This window comes from Scyliorhinus canicula, chromosome 9 (genome assembly GCF_902713615.1).
Source record: "Scyliorhinus canicula chromosome 9, sScyCan1.1, whole genome shotgun sequence".
Classification (NCBI taxonomy): domain Eukaryota; kingdom Metazoa; phylum Chordata; class Chondrichthyes; order Carcharhiniformes; family Scyliorhinidae; genus Scyliorhinus; species Scyliorhinus canicula.
The window spans coordinates 148921888-148948314 of NC_052154.1; the positions used below are offsets into that span (position 1 = coordinate 148921888).

The window sequence follows — 26427 nt, forward strand, 5'->3', positions numbered from 1 at the left end:
ACCCCCATCCCGACCTCCTCTACCTGCTCCAGCTCCCTCTTGGCCATTACAGCAGCAACCCGGTACACCCCCCCCCCCCCCCCCCCCCCCCACCCCCGCCAGCTAGGACCCCCCCCAGCTGCATTGCTTCCTCCATTGCACTCCCGTAAATCAGCTGACTCCTGCTGACCCCGGCCACTCTCGCCACTTCTTCGAACCCTCCCAGCGTGGGACTTCCCCTCCTCCCCATTGTCCACCAGCAGGTTCTTCTCCTCCCCCTACCGCTCTCAGTGCGGGTAAAAGCCCGCGCTTCCCAGCTCCGGCCCCACCCCTTCAGCCCTCAGCGCGGGAAGAAGCCCACGCTTTCCACCTACCCGACCCCGCCTCCTCTGACGCCGCTGCCTTTACTGGCACGGTCCCCTCGCGGGAACCCATCCCCCCTTCCCGCCATCGGCCCCCCACATTGCAGGGCCGCCCCCCTCCCTGAGCCCATCCGACAGACCCAAGCAAAAACAGTGCCCCACCCACCCGAAAAGCAACCAAGAACCAACAATAAACAGAGAACCCCCCCCCCTCAAAATGTAACACAGCTACATGCAAACCCCCGTACCCAACCCTCAGTTTGAGTTCAATTTTTCGGCCTGTACGAAGGCCCACGCCTCCTCCGGGGACTCAAAGTAAAAGTGTTGGTCCTTGTAGGTGACCCACAAACGCGCCGGCTGCAGCATGCCGAACTTCACTCCCTTCCTGTTTAGCACCGCCTTCGTCCAGTTGTACTGGCCCTCTTCTTTGCCACCGCCGCACCCCAGTCCTGGTAGATCCGTACCTCCGCGTTCTCCAACCTGCTGCTCCGCTCCTTCTTGGCCCACCTGAGCACACACTCCCGGTCAGCAAACCGGTGGACCTGCACCAGCACTGCCTGCCGCAGCTCATTAGGCTTGGGTCTTCCCGCCAGTACTCTGTGGGCCCCCTCCAGCTCCAGGGGCCCCTGGAAGGACCCAGCTCCCACCAGCGAATTTAGCATGGTGACCACATAGGCCCCCACATCCGACCCCTCCAGCCCCTCCGGGAGGTCCAGGATCCGCAGATTTTTCTTTCTCGAACGGTTCTCCATCTCCTCGAACCGCTCCTGCCATTTTTTATGCAGCGCCACGTGCGCCTCCACCTTCACCGCGAGGCCTAAGATCTCGTCCTCGTTTTCGGAGACCTTTTGTCGGACCTCTCGGACCGCCATCCCTGGGCTGTCTGAGTTTCCAGCAGCTTACCAATTGAAGCCTTCATTGGCTCCAGCAGCTCCGTTTTAAGCTCCCTGAAGCAGCTCTGAAGAGCCTCCTGCTGCTCCTGTGCCTACTGCGTCCATGCAGCCTGGTCTCCGCCCGCCGCCATCTTGTGCTTCTTCCCTCGCTTCTGCTTTGGCTTTGCTACCACTTTTTTACTCGCCCCACTCCTGGTCCAGGCCATACACCGCTGGGGAAATGTTGCTGACTCCTTCCCACACCGGGATACGTTGAAAAAGTTCCATTGGGGGCCCTTAAAAGAGCCCAAAAGTCCGTTCCTAGCGGGAGCTGCCGAACGTGCGACTTAGCTCCGCATAACCACAACCGGAAGTCCCATATAATTACGGCCTTGACGTATCTCACAGTGTTTCCTGGTGCTGCAGCTGCCGAGAAACATCCCGCTAAGCACGTCCAAATGCAAACTTTTTTTTCTGGGTTGAATCTCACTCATGGTTCTTAAAAAAAAATTTCAATAAAAGTCCCAGGAAATACTTAGAGTGGAATTCTCCGCTCCCGCAAAAAATCGGGAAGGCCGTCGTGAACTCGGCCGAGTTTCACGACAGCCTCGGAGGCCACTCCTCTCACTTTATTCACCCCCACCTGGGGGGCTAGGAGCGGCGCTCCGTAACTCTCGGCCGCCGGGCCTTGACGCCCGGGTGGAAGAATCGCGGGAGGGCCGGGCGACTCACGACACACCCCCCTGGCGCCCCCCCGCGAGTTTCCCACCCCCCACTCGGAAGAATCGGCGCTCGCCGTTTTTCACGGCGACTGGCGATTCTCCGGCCCAGATGGGCCGAGCGGCCTGCCGTTCCCGACCGGTTCATGACGGCGGCAAACACACCTGGTCGCTGCCGTCGTGAACATGGGCGCCAAATGCTAGTTTGAAGCTTGTAGGGGCGGAGAGGGGAGTGAGCACCACGGCCGTGCTCGGGAGAGGACTGGCCCGCGAACGGTGCCCACCGATCGTCAGGCCGGCGTCACAAAGCGACGCACTCTTTCCCCTCCGTCGCCCCGCAAGATCAAGCCGCCACGTTTTGCGGGGCAGCGGAGGGGAAGACGTCAGTCGCGCATGCGTGGGTTGGAGCCGGCCAACCTGTGCATGCGCGCTGACGTCACATAGGCACCGCCGTCGCGTCATTCTCGTTGCGCCGCCTTGACGCAAGCATCAAGGCCTGGCGGCCGAGAGTTACGGAGAGCAATTATGTCACCCCCGTCCCCCATCCTTATACCATGAGCTCTTATTTTGTACAGTTTGATGTGACACTTTGGCAAATACCATCTGGAAATCTGTGTACACCACATCTACAGGTTCCCCTTTATCCACGTTGTTTGTTACTTCTTCAAAGAACTCTAATAAATTAGTCATACATGATTTCCCTTTCACAAAGCCATGTTCACTCTTCCTAATTGTATTGAGATTTTTTAAGTGCCCTGTAATAACCTGCTTAGTAAGAGTTTCCAGCATTTTCCCTATAACAGATGTCAGGCTAACTGACCTGCCACATCCTGCTTCTTGAATAGAGGAGTTAAAATTGCTCTTTTCCAATATGATTGCTGATTCCAGCCTTGGGTGACTGTTGTAGACTTTGCACTTTCTCCCTGTGTTTGCGTGGGTTTTCTCCAAGTGTTCCAGGTTCCTCCCAAAGTCCAAAGATGTGCAGGTTAGGTGGATTGGCCATGATAAAATTGCCACTTAGTGTCCAGGGATGTGCAAGTTGGGTGGGATAGCGGGGTTAGGGAGTGGGCCTCAGTAGGATGTTCTTTCCGAGGATTGGTGCAGACTCGATGGGCCAAATGGCCTCCTTCTGTACTGCAGGGATTTAGTAGTTCTAGCATTCAGCAAATGCATCGGACCACCATGTGTTGCAAGATCATCTCTGTGGGATCTCTTATTTATCTTCAAAATAAGAATCAACAATCCGGTTGATGGGGGGGTGGGGGGGGTCCAAAAATACAATTTTATTGCGAAATATTCACTTTAATACACTTACCTAAGAACTGAATCAAAACTTAGATCAAATAATACATAAACTGGTCAGAACATAGCGAAAAGCATTCGACATAAAAGCATAAGAGAAGTATGAGAAATAAATGATTCAAGAATTCAGGAAGGCAGGAATTCAAGAATGAAACCTCGCTCATGTGATCTTACTTTTAAGGGAATTCATATCTATGGTCTAACCCCTTATTTGCTCTCATTTATTCTAATTCTCAGCTGAGGCTTTCTGATTTATTCAAACAACTGTCTGTTACTTGGAACATGATTTGTTATCCAAACATTGGTCATTACTTAAAATTCACTAATGCTCATCAAATTAATTAAATGTCTAAGTGCACCCGCCACATATGCCATTCCTAAAAAGATAAGATGCTTGCAATAACCTTGCTTTTGATACATTTTATGCATTACAATTTTATGCAACTTTTCATGATACAATGTTTTTAATTTCTGCAGATGTGGCACCAAAGTTTGATAGTTTATTCATCATCTGAAACAATGACTGTATTCTCACAGTCAAGACATTTTGATTTGATTTGATTTGATTTATTATTGTCACATGTATTAGTATACAGTGAAAAGTAATGTTTCTTGCATGCTGTACAAACAATGCATACCGTACATTGGGAAGGAAGTAGAGACTACAGAAAATAATGTTACAGTTATAGCAAGGTGTAGAGAAAGGATCAACTTAATACGAGGTAGGTCCATTCAAAAGTCTGATGGCAGCAGGGAAGAAGCTGTTCTTGAGTCGGCTGGGACATGACCTCAAACTTTTGTATCTTTTTCCTGACAGAAGAAGGTGGAAGAGAGTATGTCCGGGGTGCGTGGGGTCCTTAATTATGCTGGCTGCCTTTCTGAGGCAGCAGGAATTATAGATAGAGTCAGTGGATGGGAGGCTGGTTTGCGTGATGGACAGGGCTACATTCACGACCTTTTGTAGTTTCCTGCAGGTTCCATACCAAGCTGTGATACAACGAGAAAGAATGCTTTCTATGGTGCATCTGTAGAAGTTGGTGATGGTTGTAGCTGACATGCCAAATTTCCTGAGTCTTCTGAGAAAGTAGAGTCGTTGGTGGGCTTTCTTAGCTATAGTGTCGGCATGGGGGGGACCAGGACAGGCTGTTGGTGATCTGTACACCTAAAAACTTGAAGCTCTCGACCCTTTCTACTTCGTTCCCATTGATGTAGACAGGGGCATGTTCTCCACTATGCTTCCTGAAGTCGATGACAATCTCCTTCGTTTTGTTGACATTGAGGGAGAGATTATTGTCGTCACACCAGTTCACCAGATTCTCTATCTCATTCCTGTACTCTGTCTCGTCATTGTTTGAAATCTGACCCACTACGGTGGTGTCATCAGTAAATTTGAAAATTGAGTTAGAGGGGATTTTGGCCTCACAGTCATAGGTGTATAAGGAGTATAGCAGAGGGCTGAGGACACAGCCTTGTGGGCCACAGGTGTTGATGATGATTGTGGAGGAGGTGTTATTTATCTTTACTGATTGTGGCCTGTGGGTTAGAAAGTTCAGGGTCCAGTCACAGAGGGAGGAGCCGAGGCCAAGGCCACGGAGTTTGGAGATGAGTTTAGTAGGAATGATGGTGTTGAAGGCTGAACTGTAGTTTTTAATATTTTGACTCTTTAGCTACGCATTCAATTAGCACCTCAAACCATTAATGAATCACAAGTCTATCACCTCCAAGCCAAACATCATCATGACTTTGAATAATATTGTTTTTCCTTCACTGTCACTATATCAGAATCTGGGAACTTCCTCTGTAACAGCACAGTGGGTGTACCTATTGGACATGGTTCAAGAGGGTGTCTCATCACCACCTTCTCAAATGCAATCATGCAATAAATGCTGGTCTTACCCATCGATGCTCCCATGAACAAATTTTTTAAAAATCATCCAATGTCCATTAATGAACGACTAAGAGTTTACAGAAGTATTATTTAAACTCTGTGCTCCCTTGAGGGATAGGGCCATTCCAACGGATAACTTTGAGCGAATGCAGACAGTTCTGAGTGCATGCAGATAGTTTTGAGTGCATGCCGATAGTTTTGCATGAGTCATGATTGTTTCAAGGGTAGTTATACAGCGAGCTGAAATTCTTTTGTTGTCCCATGTGTTGCCAAAATATCATTGGAGTAATGAGTCACCAGTTTATTGGCTGCTGTGAAAGGCTATTTTGGACTTACAGTTAAATGTTGAGCAGAAAATCCTACTTTCTCCATCTCTGACATTCTGTGGCCCTACCCAGACAGAGCAGTTACAAACTACAGCAATGGATTGCAGAGTTACCATGCCTCTGCCAACTCAAATTGGAAGAACCTTGTAAACCAGACTGCATTTTGTTGTTTGACATCAATGCTCTCAATTACAATTTGATATAAATAGTTCTAGTTTGGATTGAATTTGATATCAAACTTGATAACATGCTCAAAGCTATCCCTGTGCACTCAAAACTATCTGCATACACTCAAAGCTAACTGCATGCACGCAAAACTATCGGCATGCACTCAAAACTATCTGCATGCACTCAGAACTGTCTGCATTCGCTCAAAGTTATCTGCATGCACTCAAAACTATTTGCACGCACTCAAAGCTAACAGCATGCACTAAAAACTATTTGCATGCACTCACAACTATCTGCATGCACTCAAAACTATCTGCCTGCACTCAAAACTATCTGCATGCACTCAGAACTGTCTGCCTGCACTCAGAACTGTCTGCCTGCACTCAGAACTATCTGCATGCATTCAAAACAATCTGCATGCACTCAAAACTATCTGCATGCACTCAGATATCTGCATGCATTCAAAACTATCGGCATGCACACAACGCCATCTGCATCCACACAAAACTATCTGCATGCACACAAAACTATCTGCATGCATTCAAAACTATCGACATGCACTCAAAGCTATCTGCATCCACACAAAACTATCTGCATGCACTCAACACTACCTGCATGCACTCAAAGCTATCTGCATGCACTCAAAGCTATCTGCATGCACTCAAAACTATCTGCATGCACTCAAAGCTATCTGCATGCACTCAAAGCTATCGGCATGCACTCAAAGCTATCGGCATGCACTCAAAGCTATCTGCATGCACTCAAAGCTATCTGCATGCATTCAAAACTATCGGCATGCACTCAAAGCTATCTGCATCCACACAAAACTATCGTCATGCATACAAAACTATGCTATCTGCATGCATTCAAAACTATCGACATGCACTCAAAGCTATCTGCATCCACACAAAACTATCTGCATGCACTCAAAGCTATCTGCATGTACTCAAAGCTATCTGCATTCACTCAAAACCACCTGCATGCACGCAAAACTATCGACATGCACTCAAAACTATCTGCATGCACTCAGAACTGTCTGCATCCACTCACAGTTATCTGCATGCACTCAAAACTATTTGCACGCACTCAAAGCTAACAGCATGCACTAAAAACTATCTGCATGCATTCACAACTATCTGCATGCATTCAAAACTATCTGCATGCACTCAAAAATATCTGCATGCACTCAGCTATCTGCATGCACTCAACTGTCTGCATGCACTCAGAACTGTCTACATGAACTCAAAACTATCTGCATGCACTCAAAACCATCTGCATGGACTCAAAACTATCTGCATGCATTCAAAACCATCTGCATGCACTCAAAGCTATCTGCATCCACTCAAAGCTATCTGCATGCATTCAAAACTATCGACATGCACTCAACACTATCTGCAGCCACACAAAACTATCTGCATGCACACAAAACTATCTGCATGCATTCAAAACTATCGACATGCACTCAAAGCTATCTGCATCCACACAAAACTATCTGCAAGCACTCAAAACTACCTGCATGCACTCAAAGCTATCTGCATGCACTCAAAACTGTCTGCATGCACTCAAAACTATCTGCATGCACTCAAAACTATCTGCATGCATTCAAAACTATCGGCATGCACTCAAAGCTATCTGCATCCACACAAAACTATCGTCATGCATACAAAACTATACTATCTGCATGCATTCAAAACTATCGACATGCACTCAAAGCTATCTGCATCCACACAAAACTATCTGCATGCACTCAAAGCTATCTGCATGCACTCAAAGCTACCTGCATTCACTCAAAACTACCTGCATGCACGCAAAACTATCGACATGCACTCAAAACTATCTGCATGCACTCAGAACTGTCTGCATCCACTCACAGTTATCTACATGCACTCAAAACTATTTGCACGCACTCAAAGCTAACAGCATGCACTAAAAACTATCTGCATGCATTCAAAACTATCTGCATGCACTCAAAACTATCTGCATGCACTCAGCTATCTGCATGCACTCAGCTATCTGCATGCACTCAACTGTCTGCATGCACTCAGAACTGTCTACATGAACTCAAAACTATCTGCATGCACTCAAAACCATCTGCATGGACTCAAAACTATCTGCATGCATTCAAAACGATCTGCATGCACTCAAAGCTATCTGCATCCACTCAAAGCTATCTGCATGCATTCAAAACTATCGGCATGCACTCAAAGCTATCTGCATGCACACAAAACTATCTGCATGCACACAAAACTATCTTCATGCATTCAAAACTATCTGCATGCATTCAAAACTATCGACATGCACTCAAAGCTATCTGCATCCACACAAAACTATCTGCAAGCACTCAAAACTACCTGCATGCACTCAAAGCTATCTGCATGCACTCAAAACTGTCTGCATGCACTCAGAACTGTCTGCCTGCACTCAAAGCTATCCCGATGTGCTCAAAGCTATCCCCCCTTGCTCTCAAAGCTATCCCCATGTGCTCAAAGCTATCCCCCCTTGCTCTCAAAGCTATCCCCATGTGCTGAAAGCTAGTCCTGTGAGCTCAAAGCTATCCCCATGCACTCAAAGCTATCCCCATGAACTCACAGTTATCCCCGTGTGCTCAAAGCTATCCCCATGCGCTCAAAGCTATCCCCATGCGCTCAAAGCTAGCCCTGTGCGCTCAAAGCTATCCCTGTGAGGTCAAAGCTAACTCCATGAACTCACAGTTATCCCCGTGTGCTCAAAGCTATCCCCATGTGCTCAAAGCTATCCCCGTGAGCTCAAAGCTATCCTCATTAGCTCAAAACTATCTCCCATTGCACTCAAAGCTATCTCCCATTGCACTCAAAGCTATCTCCCATTGTATTCAAAGCTATCTCCCATTGCGCTCAAAAGTATCCTCATTAGCTCAAAGCTATCTCCCATTGTATTCAAAGCTATCCTGTGTACTCACCGCTATCCTGTGGGCTCAATGCTATCCCCATGCATTCAAAGCTATCCAAGCACTCCCCACTGCTTCCCAGCATAACCAAACCCCAGTTCTAATGACTTTGTCGAAACTCTTCCCCTTTTTGCCCCTCACACACTCAAATTCTCTACATTCCCAACATCACCAAACCTCTGTTACACACTCCCTCCAGACTCTCTCCACCTTCCTCAAGCCTCTCTCCCTCCTTCCTCCACCCTCTCTCTCCCTCCCTCCAGCCTCTCTCCCTTTCCCTCCAGCCTCTCTCTCCCTCCCTCCACCCTCTCTCTCCCTCCCTCCACCCTCTCTCTCTTTCCCTCCAGCCTCTCTCCCTCCTTCCCTCCACCCTCTCTCTCCCTCCAGCCTCTCTCCCTCCCTCCAACCTCTCTCCCTCCCTCCAACCTCTCCCCCTCCCTTCAGCCTCTCTCCTCCCTTCCTCCAGCCTCTCTCCCCCTCCCTCCAGCCTCTCTCATGCCACTCTCCCTCCCTCCAGCCTCTCTCCCTCCCTCCAGCCTCTCTCTCCCTCCCTTCAGCCTCTCTCCTCCCTTCCACCAGCCTTTCCTCCCCTCCCTCCAGCCTCTCTCCCTTTCCCTCCAGCCTCTCTCCCTCCCTCCAGCCTCTCTCTCCCTCCCTCCAGCCTCTCTCCCTCCCTCCAGCCTCTCTCCCTCTCTCCAGCCTCTCTCCCTCCCTCCAGCCTCTCTCCCTCCCTCCAACCTCTCTCCCTCCCTCCAGCCTCTCTCCCTCCCTCCAATCTCTCTCCCTCCCTCCAACCTCTCTCCCTCCCTCCAACCTCTCTCCCTCCCTCCAGCCTCTCTCCCTCCCTCCAGCCTATCTCTCCCTCCCTCCAGCCTCTCTCCCTCCCTTCAGCCTCTCTCCCTTCCTCCAGCCTCTCTCCCCCTCCCTCCAGCCTCTCTTCCCCTCCCCAGCCTCTGTCCCCCTCCATCCAGATCCTCTCTCCCCCTCAACCTCCAGCCTCTCTCATCCTCCAGCCTCTCGCCCCCCACCCACCTGCCACCCCTCTCCCTTCAGCGGTGTAGTGGTATTGTCGCTGGACTAGTAATCCAGGGACGTTTGGATTTGAACCAGGTCATTCTACCATGGCAGATGGTGAAATTTGAATTCAATAAAAACCTGAAACTCACTGTCGATTGTCGTAAAAACCCATCTGGTTCATTAATGTCCTTTAGGGAAGACAATCTGTCATCCTTACCTGGTCTGATTTATGTGAAATTCCAGACATAGCAATGTGGTGACTCTTTAGCTCACTCAGCTAAATCGCTGGCTTTTAAAAAAGCAGACCAAGCAGGCCAGCAGCACGGTTCAATTCCCGTACCAGCCTCCCCGGACAGGCGCCGAAATGTGGCAACTAAGGGCTTTTCACAGTAACTTCATTGAAGCCTACTCGTGACAATAAAGCGATTTTCATTTTCAAATGCCTCAGAATTGGCAATAAATGCTGGCCAAGCTAGCATTATCCAGATCCCATGAACGAATAAAAAAAAAAGAGAGCTGGTACAGACGTGATGGGCTGAAAGATCTCCTGCACTGGAGTTCCCTCATCCAAATCATTCATATATAATGTGAACAGTCTGGGTCCTTATTAAATGCCCAACTCCCCCATCAAACTCACCATGAGGGAAGCCATTAAATTCTGCCATTTCTTTGTCTGCCTCACTCTATCTCCGTCATTGCTCTTTTTCTAAATTTGTGTACATGTGTCTCTAGTCTCTCTCTCACTCTCTCGGTTTTCATCTCTCACCTTGGTTTATGTGACTCTTCCCTCTGTCTCCAGCCCAAAGCACTAATTTCAAGGGCAATGAGGTTTCGGCAACAAATGCTGGCATTGCCAGTGACGCTCACATCCCATGAAAGAATGAAGAAAAACAAGCGCTGTTGCATTAATACTTTGTTTTCCTCCCTCTTTAACAAAGCACCAGAGTTATCAAGTGCTGCAACAAATGGGTTAAGACAGGACTGGGACGGCAGCACGGTGGCGCAGTGGGTTAGCCCTGTTGCTTCTTGGCGCTGAGGTCCCAAGTTCGGTCCTGGCTCTGGGTCACTGTCCGTGTGGAGTTTGCACATTCTCCCCGTGTTTGCGTGGGTTTCACCCCCACAACCCAAAGATGTGCATGTTAGGTGGATTGGCCACTCCAAATTGCCCCTTTATTGGACAAAATGAATTGGGTACTCTAAATTTATATTAAAAAAAAAGACAGGACTGGGGGGCGTCGGGAAGGTGCTGGTATTTAACAATGGATGCTGGTATTAACTATATTTTTGTCGTTCTTTTGACTCTTCAGGGGTCTTTTTAAATTGTGGAGGTAATGCAAAACAGGCGATAATAAATCAATTGATCTTTTCCGAGGCAAGATGGGACAATGGGCGATTCAGCCATTACTGCCTGTTTCCCATTTTCTCCATGTTTCCCTTCATTGTCATGGTTCTGGATTGAGGGGGAGAGGGCTTTGGTCTCATCTAAAAGTCTTCCACAATGCGGCACTCCCTCAGCACTGCACTGGCAGTGTCAGCCTGGATTATATACCCAAATCTTTAAAGTGGGGCTTTAACCAGTTGATGCGCGATCAATGAACAGAGAAACGAAGGAGTAGTCCGAATCGAAGGCTTTAATCTACAAGAAGTGTGCCCAGCAGCTTGAGTACAGAAAGAACGGTGGCTGCTGGGAAACACGGGTTTTTATACTCCGCGTCATGGGCGGAGCTACCTTACTCTCGACCAATGAGAAGAGAACACTTGGGCCAATGGGCAGCGAGCCTTCTACACCAATAGCAGCTCACACTCCCAGGTACGTCTAGTCATACTACCAGACCAGTGACTTTGAGTAAGAACTACTGCAGCTGACTTACAGCTGGCACATCTAGCTCATCCACAAAATGGCACTACTAGCTGTGCAGCAGCCTCCCTGCACTGCACCGAAGCAGGCTTGTCATTTGATATTTGCAGGATCTTGCGGTGTGGAAAATGCCTGCCAACACTGACTGCATTTCAGTAATTCCCCGTATTGGAACTTCATAACATCTTGAGAATGAAGAAAGAAGTTCCGTTCCTATACATGGTCTCAGAACATCCCAAAATTCCTATTGGCTAATAAATTATATCTGAAGTCTAGCCACTCTTGCAATGCAGCAAACACAGCAGCCAGTTTGCGCACAGCAAGATCCCACAAACCGTAGTGGGACAATGGTCAGATAATCTGTTTTATGGTGAGGGTTAAAGATTGACAAAGGCACCTGAGAGAATTTCTTCCCCTGTTTTTCTTCAAGCTGGCAGTTTTGCATCTATTTGAGAGAGCAGCAGTGTCATGATTTAATGTTACATTGAAAGGACAAGACCATTTACACAGCAGCACTCCTCCCAATGTTAGCCTAAATGTTGCTCTGACGTGGGACTTGAACCTCCAACCCTCTAGTTAGTCGCACCCTTACTGCTGAACCACACATCTGCTGCTTGATGCGGTGCACTCCAATTGCAAGTTCTTGCTGATGGTGTAAGCACAAACTGCCATGTGTTCTGGCAGTAAATTTGAAGGATTTCTTACTGGTGCGAAAATTAACGGGCAAGTACCTTACATGAAAGAAAAATACAGCGCAGCTCTGCTGATGTAAGCGACTGGTGCATACGGCAAAATGCTTGATGGATTTTAAAACATTCAGGCGTCGGCCAGCATACGATCAGCATTGATTGGAATTATTGCTGGCAACTTTCTACCCACACCTCAGATGGAGCAGGTCTTAAAGTGAAGGAAAATAAATGCATTCAAATGCGCCCACAATCTCTCCTGCGGAATTTTTCACCTGAGCTTTTTTTTAGGAATTGTGGAAGAATTCCTTGGATTTGTTATTTATCATGTGGGGGGATGGGTCGTGATGTGGAGGATGAAGCATCAAGTCACTGTGCGATTAAACTAGACAGGTTCCGATTGAGGCTTAAGCTACAGCTTTTCATTTTTTTTAAAATAAGAAGCAGAATCTTACTTGGGCAGTTGCTTTCATTTTTTGCCTTCCCTGGGTGCTGGTGAATACTGATTGTTTATGGAGGATCTTCGTTTGATTGTCATTGGAGTCACCTGTGTACGGCTGATTGCCAGATGTTCTTCAGGATTTTAGCATTGTTCTTGCGAAAACCTAATAGGTTTTTGTTACACTCTGTGTGCAGTGGAGCAGATCTCTAATTAAGCCACCAGAAATCTTTGCACGAGATTTATAGCGAGCAAATTGACCCCTCATTGATAGCTAATCAAATCCAGTGCAGTTACCAGTCTGCATTCCACTGCCAACTATCGCTGGCTGTTCTTCCATGGTATTACTCCCAGGTAGCCTGATGCCGATAGCGCACTTGTAGCATTTTAATTACTGACCCAGTCTTTTTCTTGAAGGTCAATGCTTAAAAACACACTGTGTGAATTGCAAGTTATTTTAAATTCTAGTTATTGCAGGTAAATTTCAGGCCACAAGGAGAAAGAAGCCCAATCTTTATGCTTTATATTTTTAAAAAATGAATTTGGAGTACCAAATTCATTTTTTCCAATTAAGGGGCAATTTAGTGTGGCCAATCCACCTACCCTGCACATGTTTGGGTTGTGGGGGCGAAACTCATGCAAACACGGGGAGAATGTGCAAACTCCACACGGTCAGTGACCCAGAAGCGGGATCGAACCTGGGACCTCGGCGCCGTGAGGCAGCAATGCTAACCACTACGCCACCGCGCTGCTCTTATGCTTTGTATTTCTAACAATGTATGACACACAGGGCGGGATTCTTCCAACGGGAGTCTAAGTGCCGACGCAGGAGTAAAAACCGGAGTGATTTACGCCAGCGTCGGCGCCTGTTCCCAGACCCTATTCTGGGGCCTCCGTGGGGCTGGCAGGGGCGTGGCGCGATTTGTGGGGGCGGCGCCTCGGTACGGCGTCGGAGACACGGCGCCGCGTAGAAGACCTGGCGCCTTGGGTCCCGCGCATGCGCAGTTGGGCAGGCGGCAATTAGCGCATGCGCAGTGGCCGTCCTCTCCCAGGCTGCCCCGCACAAAAATGGCTCAGGGATATAACATTGCCGGCAGAGGAAAGGAGGCCCGCCGACAGAGAGGCTGGCCCCCCCGATTGTGGGCCAGACACCATCGGAGGCCCTCCCCCCCGTTGATTGAGCCCCCCCCCCCCCAACAGGCCCTGAGCGTTCCCGCAGAGTCCCCGCCGGCAGCGACCAGGGGTGAACGACGCCGGCGGGACTCTGTCATGTCGGAGCGGCCGCCCGGCCCATTCGGGCCGGAGAATCAGGGGCCCCGCCGTTTCCAGAGGGCCGGTAACGCGTCGGCGCGATTGGCGCTGATTCTCCGCACCTTGGAGAATCGCGCGCCGGCGTCGTGGCGCGGTTGCTCCGATTCTCTAGCCCGGCGCGGGGCTCGGAGAATTGCCCCACAAGGTGGACCAGTTGTGTATTGCTGGATATAGTGGTGGTTATCTTATGGACTAGTAATCTCAAAGCCTGGAGTAACGGCTAGTCTTAGTAATGGTGACTACTTCACGACCAGATTGTTGTAATGCCCTTTAAGGAAGGAAATCTGCTGTTCTTACCAGATAATGTCTACATGTGACTCCAGACACAAAGCAATGCGGTTGACTGAACCACCCTCTGAAATGGCCGAGCTAGCCAATGAGTTGTATAGAACTTGCTATGATGTACTGCAGTGGTTCGAGAAGGCGACTCACCTTCTCAGGGGAAATATGAGATAGGCAATAAATGCCACCCTTGCCAACAATGTCCACATCCCATGAACAATTAAAAAAAAACATGCAAGCCTTTCTTTGTTGCACAAACGCTCACCAGTTAAAGTACCAGCTTGGCTCTGTTGGCAGCTCTCCTCTCCATGGTTCAAGGCCTACACTTAAGACATTGGACGCAATTTAACCAAATGGGAACAGTTTCCCATAGCGAGCGCGTGTAACCGCACGTTTGCCCACACTCGCAGCACTGAGAAACACAACGCTATCTAAAATGACTCTTGTTAGATGCAGGGCCTCAGTGGGAAACACGTGGCCACTTAGCCCTGTTTCCAGAACTGAGGAGCCCCGCTTGCTGAAACTCCTCAGTGCCAGGAGAGATCGGGATGCTCCCAATGTGACCCCCAAATCTCCCAAGCCTCAACTCACTGTCAGGGAGTTCCCGGGCCCCATTTACTACTCCCTCCCCCACAACCGCACAGGGCACCCCTATTCAGTCACCGCCGGGCAAAAATGCCAGCTTGGCACTTTGGCAGTGCCAGCCTGGTACCCTGGCAGTGCCCCCACAGCTGGCAGTGGCAACTTGGCTGGCACACCAAGGTGCCCAGGCTGGCACACCAAGGTACCCAGGTGTCACCAGCCGTGTCAGGGTACCACCCTGCCCAGAGGGCATGCACATGGGGCCTCCAGTCCCCTGGGGGATCGCCCACGAGTGCTGATCTTTCTGGTCCCCATTTGTGGAGACTACAATCCACCTACCCTGCACATGTTTGGGTTGTGGGGGTGAAACTCAAGAAAACACGGGGAGAATGTGCAAACTCCACACGGTCAGTGACCCAGAGGCGGGATTGAACCTGGGACCTCGGCCCCGTGAGGCAGCAATGCTAACCACTGCGCCACCGCGCTGCTCTTATGCTTTGTATTTCTAACAATGTTGAACGGCACTCGCCTAATGTGTCCAAGGTGAAGGGGATAGATCCCAATGCCTTGGTTACCTCATGGGTGCCAACCTGTCACTGCCATGGTGCCCAGGTGGCACTGCCAGGGTGCCAGGCTGCCACTGCCAATGTGCCAAGATGGAATTTTCCGCATGCGGCATTCAGACGAGAGTGCCCTGCATGGGTGTTGGGTGGGTGGGGGGGTGGTTTGAGGAGCAGGGAACCTCACATAGTGTTCTCCAATGGGGATGGAGGGGTCGGGATCGCTTCAGGAACCTCGCTATACTGGGGAGTATTAGCGAGCAGAGCTCCTCAGTTAATAATATGGGGCTATGTGCGGCCTCAGCCATGTGTTCCCTGCTGAGGCCCCTTATACAACATGAGTCGCGTTATGTAGCCCCTTGTTTCACGCAGCTAAACACGCTCGTTATGGGACTTTGTCCCCAATTATTTGAATCGCGGCCCAAGTGTGGTTAGATGGCGGTTGGGAACTCACTGACAGAGCCGGGGTGGGGGAACTCTCAGTAAAATCCTCTACAAATGACACTTTGAAACTTTCCCATTCAATGACGCCCTGTTGCTCGTTATGCTTTTACTTAATTGCTCTGTTTTAATAACCTTTGCTCTAGAGTCACCAGGTATCTTTCTGATACCACCACGAGGTTCAAAGCCAAGTGCTGATCAATAACTCAATACACCCGTTAGTAAGTTTGAAATCAATACACATTTATTATACACACAGTCAATCACTACTCATGCATAAAACTCTACTTACTAAACTATCACTATTACTAAAAGCCTATACGTAGCTTCGAATGGCCCACCAGGTCAGAGGAACAATGGTCTTTGTACGGGTCTGAATCTGTTGGCTTCAAAGCTGGTATGGAATAGTAGCTAGGAGCGTCTATCTCATAGCGTGCGTTGATCTGAGACTTACTTGGTTGATGCAGCTGCTAGGCAGGTCTCTCCTCGCTGAGAGCCAAGGCCAAGAAGCTGTTAGGCAGGTCTCTCCTCGCTGAGAGCCAAGGCCAAGAAGCTGTTAGGCAGGTCTCTCCTCGCTGAGAGCCAAGGCCAAGAAGCTGTTAGGCAGGTCTCTCCTCGCTGAGAGCCAAGGCCAAGAAGCTGTTAGGCAGGTCTCTCCTCGCTGAGAGCCAAGGCCAAGAAGCTGTTAGGCAGGTCTCTCCTCGCTGAGAGCCAAGAGCCAAGAAGAAGGAACTGAACTTGGGGACTCTTATCTTATAGGCCCCAGGGGCTTCGCACCCTTTTGGGCGGATCCCGGACTTTGTCCCAATTAATTGGACCATGTCTCAATCATTCTCATCGATTTTCTCCAATACTGGAGTTGTTCCCTGATCGTTGGGCGGGCCCTAGGTGTTCGTTGGCCTGCCTTTGTTCTAGCTCCCACTGGCGCCAGGGAGTCTGTCTTGGTCCCGAGTGTTTCAATGTCTCTGATTGTTTCTGGAGATCCTCATTAATATGTAAATGGCTATTGGTTTTGGTTCTGTCTGGGTTCTGCAAATCCTAATACACAGGAAACCTTGCACCTGCTTGTGTTCCCTGTAGCTGGCCAATTTTCCCTACACTCCTCATGAGTGTCCATTTTGAAATCGGGACGTGGCCACCCCAGGTGGCTACAGCCCACTATCTATATGAGTAAAACTTTACAATTTAAATCAATCCCTTTCTGTGCTGAGCGATTGATTGACATTGCCTCAATAATGATCATGTAAGTAAATTGGGATTTATGCTAACTATAAACCGAACATTCTGCGGTGAGTCTAATGGATGGTTAATGTATAAATTCAAGAAGTAGCAAAGACTATTGGCAGAAGCTCGATTGTGTGAAGCAAACAGTGGAACAGTGTAGCTCAGTCAATGTGTTTTGCATCTCATGCCGCATCTCTTAATCCCTGAAATTGCTGGCCAATTTACTCATTAATCATGCCATGCATCCTTAACACAATTATATTTCCAGCATGATTTAGTCCAATAGGTTTTATACCACACACACAAGTTGCATTTTACTGCAGTAAATAAGCACATGGAACCTGGGGAAAGTTGATTGCTTCAAATGAACATACGCCTCTCTAAGCCTCACCCTGCCTCTCTCTCTCTCTCTCTCTCCCCCTCTCCACCTCCCCCCCTCTCCACCTCCCCCCCCGCCGCCTTTTCATTCTATTTCTATTTCTCTCATCAGGTAAACAAGGCCCTGAAACAGAAATCCGATATTGAGCACTATCGGAACAAATTGCGCCTGAAAGCCAAGAGGAAAGGTTATTACGATTTCCCTGAAGTAGAAAATAATCAGCCAATGATGGAAAAACAGAGGAAAATGTATGAGAAGGGACAGATGGAAATCAATCGAGTAGCAGAAGCTGAAACCCAGGTGTCCTCCACATTCACTGAATCTCGAAACAGGTAAGAGATATGTAACACTCGATAAAAATTCAGGAGGCTAGGGAATCCATTGCACTGTCCAATCATTTGATCCCATTAACCCTTTTAAGTTAACCCTGAAAGAGTGGTGGAAGCAGATTCAAGAATAACCCTTGAAGGGGACCAGGATAAAACTTGAAGAGAAAATGTTTCACTGTTATGGGGAAGGAGAAAGGGAGTGGACTAATTCGATGGCTCTTTCAGTGGACCAGCACAGGCATAGTCCAAATGGTTTCCTCTGTCGTGTTTCATTCTGTGATTCTACAAATGTTTGACACAATTATAGGAAATTTCTCTATCCCATTTCAAAGATATCAACCGCTTTAAAATATTTAAACTCTTCAACAAAAGCATTACATTTAAGGAAAGATGAATCGGCATTTGTATGGAATTTTCAACGATATCAGCATTCCCAAAAGTTATTTTCAGCCAATAAAGTTTCTCAGAAGTGTAACCTCTGTTGTAATGTAATAATAATAATAATCGCTTGTTGTCACAAGTAGGCTTCAATGAAGTTACTGTGAAAAGCTAGTCGCCACATTCGGGGAGGCTGGTACGGGAATTGAACCGTGCTGCTGCCTTGTTCTGCATTACAAGTCAGCTGTTTAGCCCACTGTGCTAAAGCAGCCCCGTATGAAATGGGGCAGCTACTTTGCACACAACAAACTCCCACCGACAATGATGTGATAATGACCCGATAATCTCTTCCTGCGCTGTGGCTTGAGGGGTAAATATTGGCCCAGGACAATGGAGGGACCTTCCCAGCTCTTCTTCGAATAGTACCATGGGGTCTTTTATGTCCACCTGAGCGAGCAAACAGAATTGAGGTAACGTTTAATCTGAAGGATGATACTCAGTCCTGCAGCGGACTGCCAACCTTATTACTGTGCTCAGGTCGCTGGATTGGAACTTGAACGTCTGACTCAGAGATGAGAGTAACAGCCACTAAGCCGCACCTAACGAAAAGGAGCCCTGGTTGTCTTACCCCTAATGTTCTCCTCTTTCGTGCACAAGAGTTATTTACATTATGGTGGCATCAGAATATCAGTGTAGGCGTATGCCAGCTCTGTGAGATAACATGTTGACAGAGTAGCTCTGCCTCCAACAGTCGGCTGAAATTCACGCCACTATAGATTGACAGCTTATAAATTGTTTTGACAGGAGTGGAGAGTTAAAAGCTGCCTCGGGTCAAAGTAAAACAACTAAATCAGTGAGCTCAGATAAGTTTTCAGCTGAAATGACAGAATGGGATGATGAGAAGTTTGATAATACTTCCAGGACTCACCTTGGAGATAACGAAAGTACGTTTAATTGGAGACAACCGACAGACTTCAATTTCAGAAGTGTTTTCAGCTTCTTTCTCTGTACATGATCTCCAAATTTCATCCCAGAAATATGCTGCCATATGTCCTGCCTTGGCCTGAGATAGCTTGAGGTATTTTGTTGTCACCTTATGAGAATGGTTCCAGGGATGACAAACTCAGTTATTAGGAGAGACAGGAGAATCTGGGCCTGTTCTGCTCAGCGCAGAGAACGTTAAGAGGGGGTTTGATAGAAATGTTTAAAATTGTGAATGGTTTAGATTGAGTAAATAACGAGACAGCATCAACATTAAAAGGTTCATAAGTTCATAAGACATAGAAGCAGAATTAGACCATTTGGCCCATCGAGTCTGTCCGTTATTCGATCATGGCTGATCTCATCCTGGCCTTAACTCCACCGTCCTGCCCGTTCTCCATAACCATTCAACCCATTACCAATTAAAAATCTGTTTAACTCCTCCTTGAGTTTACTCACTGTCCCTGCATCCACCATACTTTAGGGTAGCAAATTAGTAGGAGAAGTAGTTTCTCCTCAACTCTGTTTTAAATTTGCTACTTCTTATCCTAAGACTATGACCTCTCGTTCTCAAATGCCCCACAAGAGGAAGCATTCACTCCACGTCAACTTTATCTATACCCTTTATCATCTTGTATATCTCAGCTTGATCTCCCCTCATTGCTAAATTTACCCTGACGAGCAAGACTGCAGCATGGAAACAGAGTAACTGTGGGCATGTGGCTTATTTCATTTTGGCTTCTTCCAAAGAAACTCCAAACTTAGAGACAGGACAATGCCTCTTATCCAATCAAGCCTGACCTGCCATTTAATAAGGGCATGGCTGATTTGTATCGTGAATCGGGGGTAACACTCTCGTCTTCTGAAGGCGGTGGGTGAAAGTTCCATGACTTGAGGACATGATTGACACTGCAGTGCAATACTGTGGGAGTGCCACACTGTGAACCTTTGCACCCTGTTACATCCAGTCTACAGCACAGAGCCATTTGGTTCATGACAATCTTTATGCTCCAGACAAACCTCCTGTCCTACTTCATTGACCACTTTCCGCACATTTTCCTCATGGAATTGTCCAACCTCCCCTTAAGGCATTGATGTTTTTACCTCAACTACCCCATGTAGGAGCAAGTTTTACGTTCTGACCACCACTCTCTGGGAAAGGAAGTCTTTTTTGCATTCCCTGTTGGATTTATTGTGAACACCTTTGTATTTATAGCCCCCAGTCTGATCTGCCCTTCAAGTGGAACAATTTTTTTCTAAATCTATCTTCTCAAACCCTTTCACTAGTTTTACGAGCTGTGTTTGGCCACCCCTCCAGATTTCTCTTTTCTGGGACAAAAAGAGCCATTCAGCCTTTACTATATATATCCTCTCAGTTCTGATAATATTCTTGTGATTTCTTTTACACCCTCTCCAGTATTGCTATATCATTTTTATAGCATGGAGATGAGAACTGTGCTCAGTATAATTGCGGTGTAAGCATGTTCGCTGCAAATTTAATGTAACTTCTCTATTTTTCAATTATTTTCCCCACAGCTTGATGTTTTAATTTATGGCCTTATTAAACTGCATCTCTAATTTTGAAGATGTGTTTATTTTTTTTTCTCCTAAATGACTTTGCTTCTTGTTCCTCTTTCAAACTGTTGGTCCGATTTTAATTCTGCCTACGTGAGCTATAATCTCTCTGCTAGTATCGAGGTAGTCTGTGGCCTCCTTATTTCTCCAATCAAAATATACCACACTCATCTATATTGAAATTCATCTGCCAATTAAATGCCCTCTTTTAAGAATAATAATGTATTTTTGAATTTTGCCACATTCTTTCTTCGTATTAACACAGCCTATTTGATTCCATCCGCACATTTCCAAATTGCACTTTCAATTCCCAAGCCCAAACCATTTGTGTAAATTGTGGACAACAGTAGGCCCAATACCATTCCATGTGGAACATCAGTTTCCACCTTTTACCAGTCTGAGTACCTCATTTTAACCTCTAATCTCTGCTTTCTGTTTTGTCGCTAGCTTGCTTTCCATTCAGCTTCCTGGCACCTGACTCCAAATGCTCTGTCCTTTAAAAGAGTCAGAGAAAGGGTGCCATCATTTTGAAGCACCCTCTCCCTCACTCAGCTTCCATTACAACCTTCTGCCCCTTTAAAGCTAAAAGGCCACTGAATGGCCCTCCAGCTTCAAGTGTTGGAATTAACAAGGTATATACAGCGAGTAATCTTTGATCAATCTTTATTGACTTGTGCACAAGGAGAACAACTCAGTGGGATTCACGGCATTGTTCTGTCTGAATCCAGCGAAGCAGTAACACTTGTACTTTTTCAACTAATAAGTTTACAGTCGTAATCTAATCCCTTATTTGCATGTCAACACACCAATAATATCACAGTTAAACGTTCATTTTAAACCAATGAAAGGACAGTAATTCTAGCCAATAGAAAATAGGGTAAATGGGCCAATAGAAAAATTAGTATTTTCAATCCTTTGTTTGCATACTTATCTCCTCACCTGCCCTTGGGTGTTACTGTAGTCCACAGAAAGCACGTTCTTGTTTTGGCTACCTCCATCATTCTGTCTCTGCAGACCCACGTCATTCATTAAGAAACAATTTAATATGCATTCCACACAAGAGCCCATCCTCCATCCTTTATTGGATGATGAACCCACCCTCTGGCCATTAATTGTCCCAAGAAAACCTCAGTGAGTGACAGTTTCCCTCATGCCCAACTTCAGCTTGACGATGGGATTTAGGAGCTTGCAGGGAAAATCCTGCTGCGTTTCTCCCTACTTACCATGTCAAATTGTTTAACCATCCTAAACTATCTCAGTTAGATAACTCCTTAATCTTCTTTCGCCCAAGTAAAGAGTTTAAAGTAGCTTCAGTAATTCTGATACGCAAGAGGAATGTTACACTCAAAAGAGAATACAGAGCAAGAAAAGGGATACAACAGCTTTATCACTGTGACACCAATTTTCTGACTATCAAGTCCTTTGAGCACATCTGTGAATTTACTTTTGTGTGGAAATGATTTTCTGCACATTTCACTTAACTTCCTAAATTCAGAAGCAAATGGCAAAGTTATTCCATCTTGCAGATGTCAATAATGCTCCATTCAGTGCTTGCTACGGTTCTCATGATTCTTTTTTGAAAATATCTTGACTCCATATAGGCAATCCCAGGTGAAGAGTGCTGTTTATAGGAGCAGGCAATCTTTGAACAGCCCAGGTCCAGGAGGAACAGAGATGGATCTTCTCGTCAGGAGGGAGAGGTCGCGTCGGGGCATTCGTAACAGTGGATATGATGTAAGTACGGTTGGAGTTATTTTGGCATTTGTTTTCAGTTGTTTAACCATAGTCTCTACTCTTCGACAGTACAATTGGGCACTTTGTTATTTGTTGAGCATATAAAAATTGCCACCTATAATCGAGCTGGACCTCAGATAATCAGAGACACTCTGTGGATCTATCGGAGAACAAAGGAGCCCTCTCATTTATTTGCTGTTTACCTTTGTATATCATTTCTCTATGTTAGTTAACACAGAGTATTGGTATCTGCTTTGTTTTGTCTCTCTCTTGCAATCACGGTGGGTCATAAGCCACCGTGGGCGGAATTATCCGCTCCCGCGTGGCATCGGGAAGGCCGTCGTGAACTCTGCCGAGTTTCACGATGGCCTCGGAGGCCGCTCCTCACACCCTATTCACACCCCCCCCCCCCCCCCCCCCCCAGGGGGCTAGGAGCAGCGCTCCATAAATCTCGGCCGCATGGCCTTGACGTTTGCATCAAGGCGGCGCGCCGAGAATGACGTGACGGCGGCGCCTAAGTGATGTCAGCCGCGCATGCGCAGGTTGCTGTCTTCCCCTCCGCTGCCCCACAAGACGTGGTGGCTTGATCTTGAGGAGCGGCGGAGGGGAAAGAGTGCATCTCTTGGAGACGCCGGCCTGACGATCTTTGGGAGCCAGTCCCCTCCCGAGCACGGCCGTGGTGCTCACTCCCCTCTCCGCCCCCCACAAGCCACAAACTAACCTTTGGCGCCATGTTCACGACGGCAGTGACCAGGTGTGGTTGTAGCCGGCGTGAACAGGTCGGGAACGTCAGGCCGCTCGGCCCATCCTGGCCAGAGAATCGCCGGTCGTCGTGAAAAGCGGCGATTCTCCGAGCGGGGGGTGGGGGGTGCCAGGGCGGCGTGTCGTGAGTCGCCCGGCCCTCCCGCGATTCTCGAGAATCGCACCCCTTATGTAGGGGACAGGAGGAAGTCATTAAATCCCTCAAACCTATTCTGCCATTCAGTTAATTCACGGCTGATCTTTATCTTTTTTTTTTATAAATGTTTTTATTCAGTTTTCGTATTTTATATTGAACAAATTACAAATTGTTAGGAGAGAGAAACAAAAAAAAACAAACAAAAACAAACACGCAAAAATTAACATACATATTTACAGGTAAGCATCTTCGTAGTAGTAACTGCGCCCCCCCCCCCCCCCTCAACATGTTTATTTAGCTTGGTTTTGGGCCTTAGCTAGCCATCGAACCCCCGTAACGAACCTGTAGCACCCCCCCCCCCTCCCGCTAACTTCCCCCGACTATTCGTCCTCTTGTACATTGGCCACAAATAGGTCCCGGAACAGTTGCATGAATGGCTCCCACGTTCTGTGGAAGCCGTCGTCCGACCCTCGGATGGCAAATTTGATTTTCTCCATTTGGAGAGATTCCGAGAGGTCGGACAGCCAGTCCGCAGCTCTGGGCGGTGCTGCTGACCGCCAGCCAAACAGGATTCTACGGCGGGCGATCAGGGAGGCAAAGGCAAGGGCGTCTGCCCTCCTCCCCAGGAATAGATCTGGCTGTTCTGAAACCCCGAAGACCGCCACTATCGGGCATGGCTCCACCCTCACTCCCACCACTTTGGACATAACCTCGAAGAAGGCTGTCCAGTACTCCACGAGTCTGGGGCAAGACCAGAACATGTGGGCGTGGTTGGCCGGGCCTCTTTGGCACCGTTCACATCTGTCTTCCACCTCCGGGAAGAACCTACTCATACGGGTTCTTGTTAAGTGGGCTCTATGTACCACTTTTAGTTGCGTCAGGCTGAGCCTTGCGCACGTGGAGGTGGAGTTGACCCTATGCAGTGCTTCGCTCCAGAGTCCCCACCCGATCTCCATCCCCAGGTCGTCCTCCCATTTCCTCCTTGTTGCGTCCAGTACGGTGTCGTCCCTATCTACCAGTCGGTCATACATGTCACTACAGTTCCCTTTCTCTAGGATACTTGCATCCAGTAGGTCTTCCAGTAGTGTCTGTCGTGGCGGTTGTGGGTGCGTCCTTGTCTCCTTTCGTAGGAAGTTTGTGAGCTGCAGGTACCGTAGCTCGTTCCCCCCAGCTAGCTGAAATTTCTCTGTCAGTTTGTCCAGTGTTGCGATCCTGTCGTCCGTGTATAGGTCCCTGACTGTCAATGTTCCCCCGTCCTGCCTCCACCTTTTGAAGGTGGCGTCGGTCAGTGCTGGTTTGAACCTATGGTTGTTGCAGATGGGAGCCCTGTTCGACATTTTGGTCAGGCCAAGTTGCTGCCGCAGTTGGTTCCAGGATTGGAGGGTGGCTGTCACCACTGGGCTGCTGGAGTGTTTTTTGGGTGGGGATGGGAGTGCTGCCGTGGCGAGGGCCCGGAGGGAGGTTCCCATGCAGGAGGCCTCCTCCGCACGCACCCACTCAGCTTCTGGCTCCTGGATCCATCCCCTTACTCGCTCGGCTGTTGCTGCCCAGTGGTAGAATTGTAGATTCGGGAGGGCTAACCCTCCCCTGGTTTTTGTTTTTTGTAAGACCTTCTTTGGGATCCTAGCATTTTTACCCCCCCATACGAACGCCATGATGAGTTTGTCCAGCGCTTTGAAAAAGGCCTTGGGGATGTAGATCGGGATGGATCTAAACAGGAAGAGGAACCTGGGCAGTACGTTCATTTTGATCGTCTGAACTCTCCCCGCGAGGGAGAGCGGGAGTGTGTTCCATCTTTGCAGCTCCTTTTTAACTTCCTCCGTCAGGCTGGTGAGGTTCCATTTGTGGATCCCTTTCCAGTCATGGGCTATTTGGATCCCCAGGTAGCGGAATTTATGTCGGGCTTGTTTGAACGGCAGCCCCTTTAGTGCTGCCCCCCCCCCCCCCCCCCCCCTTGCGGGTGTAATGGGAAGATCTCACTTTTGCTCATGTTGAGTTTGTAGCCGGAGAAGGCTCCAAACTCTTTCAGGAGCGCGATGATTCCGTCCATGCTGCTTTGTGGGTCCGAGATATAGAGGAGCAGATCATCCGCATGGAGTGAGACTCTGTGCTCTCTACCTCCCCTTCGGATCCCCCTCCAATTTTTTGCTGCCCTGAGCGCGATTGCTAGCGGTTCAATTGCTAGTGCGAACAGCAGCGGGGACAGTGGGCATCCTTGTCTGGTGCCCCTGTGCAGCTGGAAGTATTGGGAGTTGGTATTGTTGGCTGATCTTTATCTTAATACTATTCACCTGCCTTGGTTCCGTGACACTTAATATCCTGACCTAACAAAAATCAATCAAACTAATTTTTCAAATTTTCAGTAGATTTGACCTTTCAGGCATAAAGAGAAGTAAATAATCTGAGAATGATGGGTTTTTATTGGGTAAGGGTATTGAGGGATGTGTGTGAAGGCAGCTAAATGGAGTTACGGTACAAATCACCATAACTGGTGGTATAAAAGGACTGAGGAGTGAATAGGCTGCTCTTGTTAGTTTGAATTCTGTCAGTGCAATTTTCCAAAAGGTTTTCATCAGGATTAGGAAGCAAAATGATTCATTTTCCTATTGTTTTGGGAAGGAGAACTTCTTCTGCCATGTAGGCACAGTGTTAGTGATAAGTGTTATAGACAGGGTATTGAGCCAAACTGAGCTTTATTTTTCTCACGATCTGTTCGTGAGTAGAGGTGTTTTAATTTTTGAAATAGATTGTGGCATGTTTCTTCAAGTCATCTGTTTGTGAAGTCCATTTTAAAGTGACTCGTAGAAAACTCTCTTTGAGGTTAAATCAAAAGTATTATTTATTCACACATTCAAACCTGGGGAATGGTCATTGCAACTACATTTGCACACACACGAGTACACAATAAGGGGATAGCAAAGAAAAGAGTTTTCCATCCAGGAATAACTTAGAACAAAAAAAACAAAAGACAAGAATATTAGTTCACATGAATGTCAGAGTCCCGAATGTCTGAGTCCAGTGAGGGCCACACGAAGGAGTTAAAGTTCAGGTGGGTTCAGCTAGCTGAGAGCAGGAGTTGCCAAATTCCTTTAAAGATGGTGATGATGCAGCAAGATGACAGAGACTGTGTCCACTATACAGGTGATGGCAGGAATCTTCAAGAGAATGAGGCTTCAAAGCGATTTAGACTTGACAGGCTTGGTGTTGACTG

The 26427-nt window shown here is 47.8% G+C and overlaps 1 protein-coding gene across 1 annotated transcript in view; it reads left to right on the top strand.

The window, feature by feature from the left end:
• Nucleotides 1-26427, top strand: part of kiaa1549la (KIAA1549-like a) — a 335236-nt gene that overhangs the window by 244558 nt on the left and 64251 nt on the right. Inside the window, exons 15-16 of the mRNA XM_038807890.1 lie at nt 17433-17653; nt 22186-22318. Coding sequence (XP_038663818.1) covers nt 17433-17653; nt 22186-22318 — 354 coding nt within the window. The remainder of the gene's footprint in view (nt 1-17432; nt 17654-22185; nt 22319-26427) is intronic.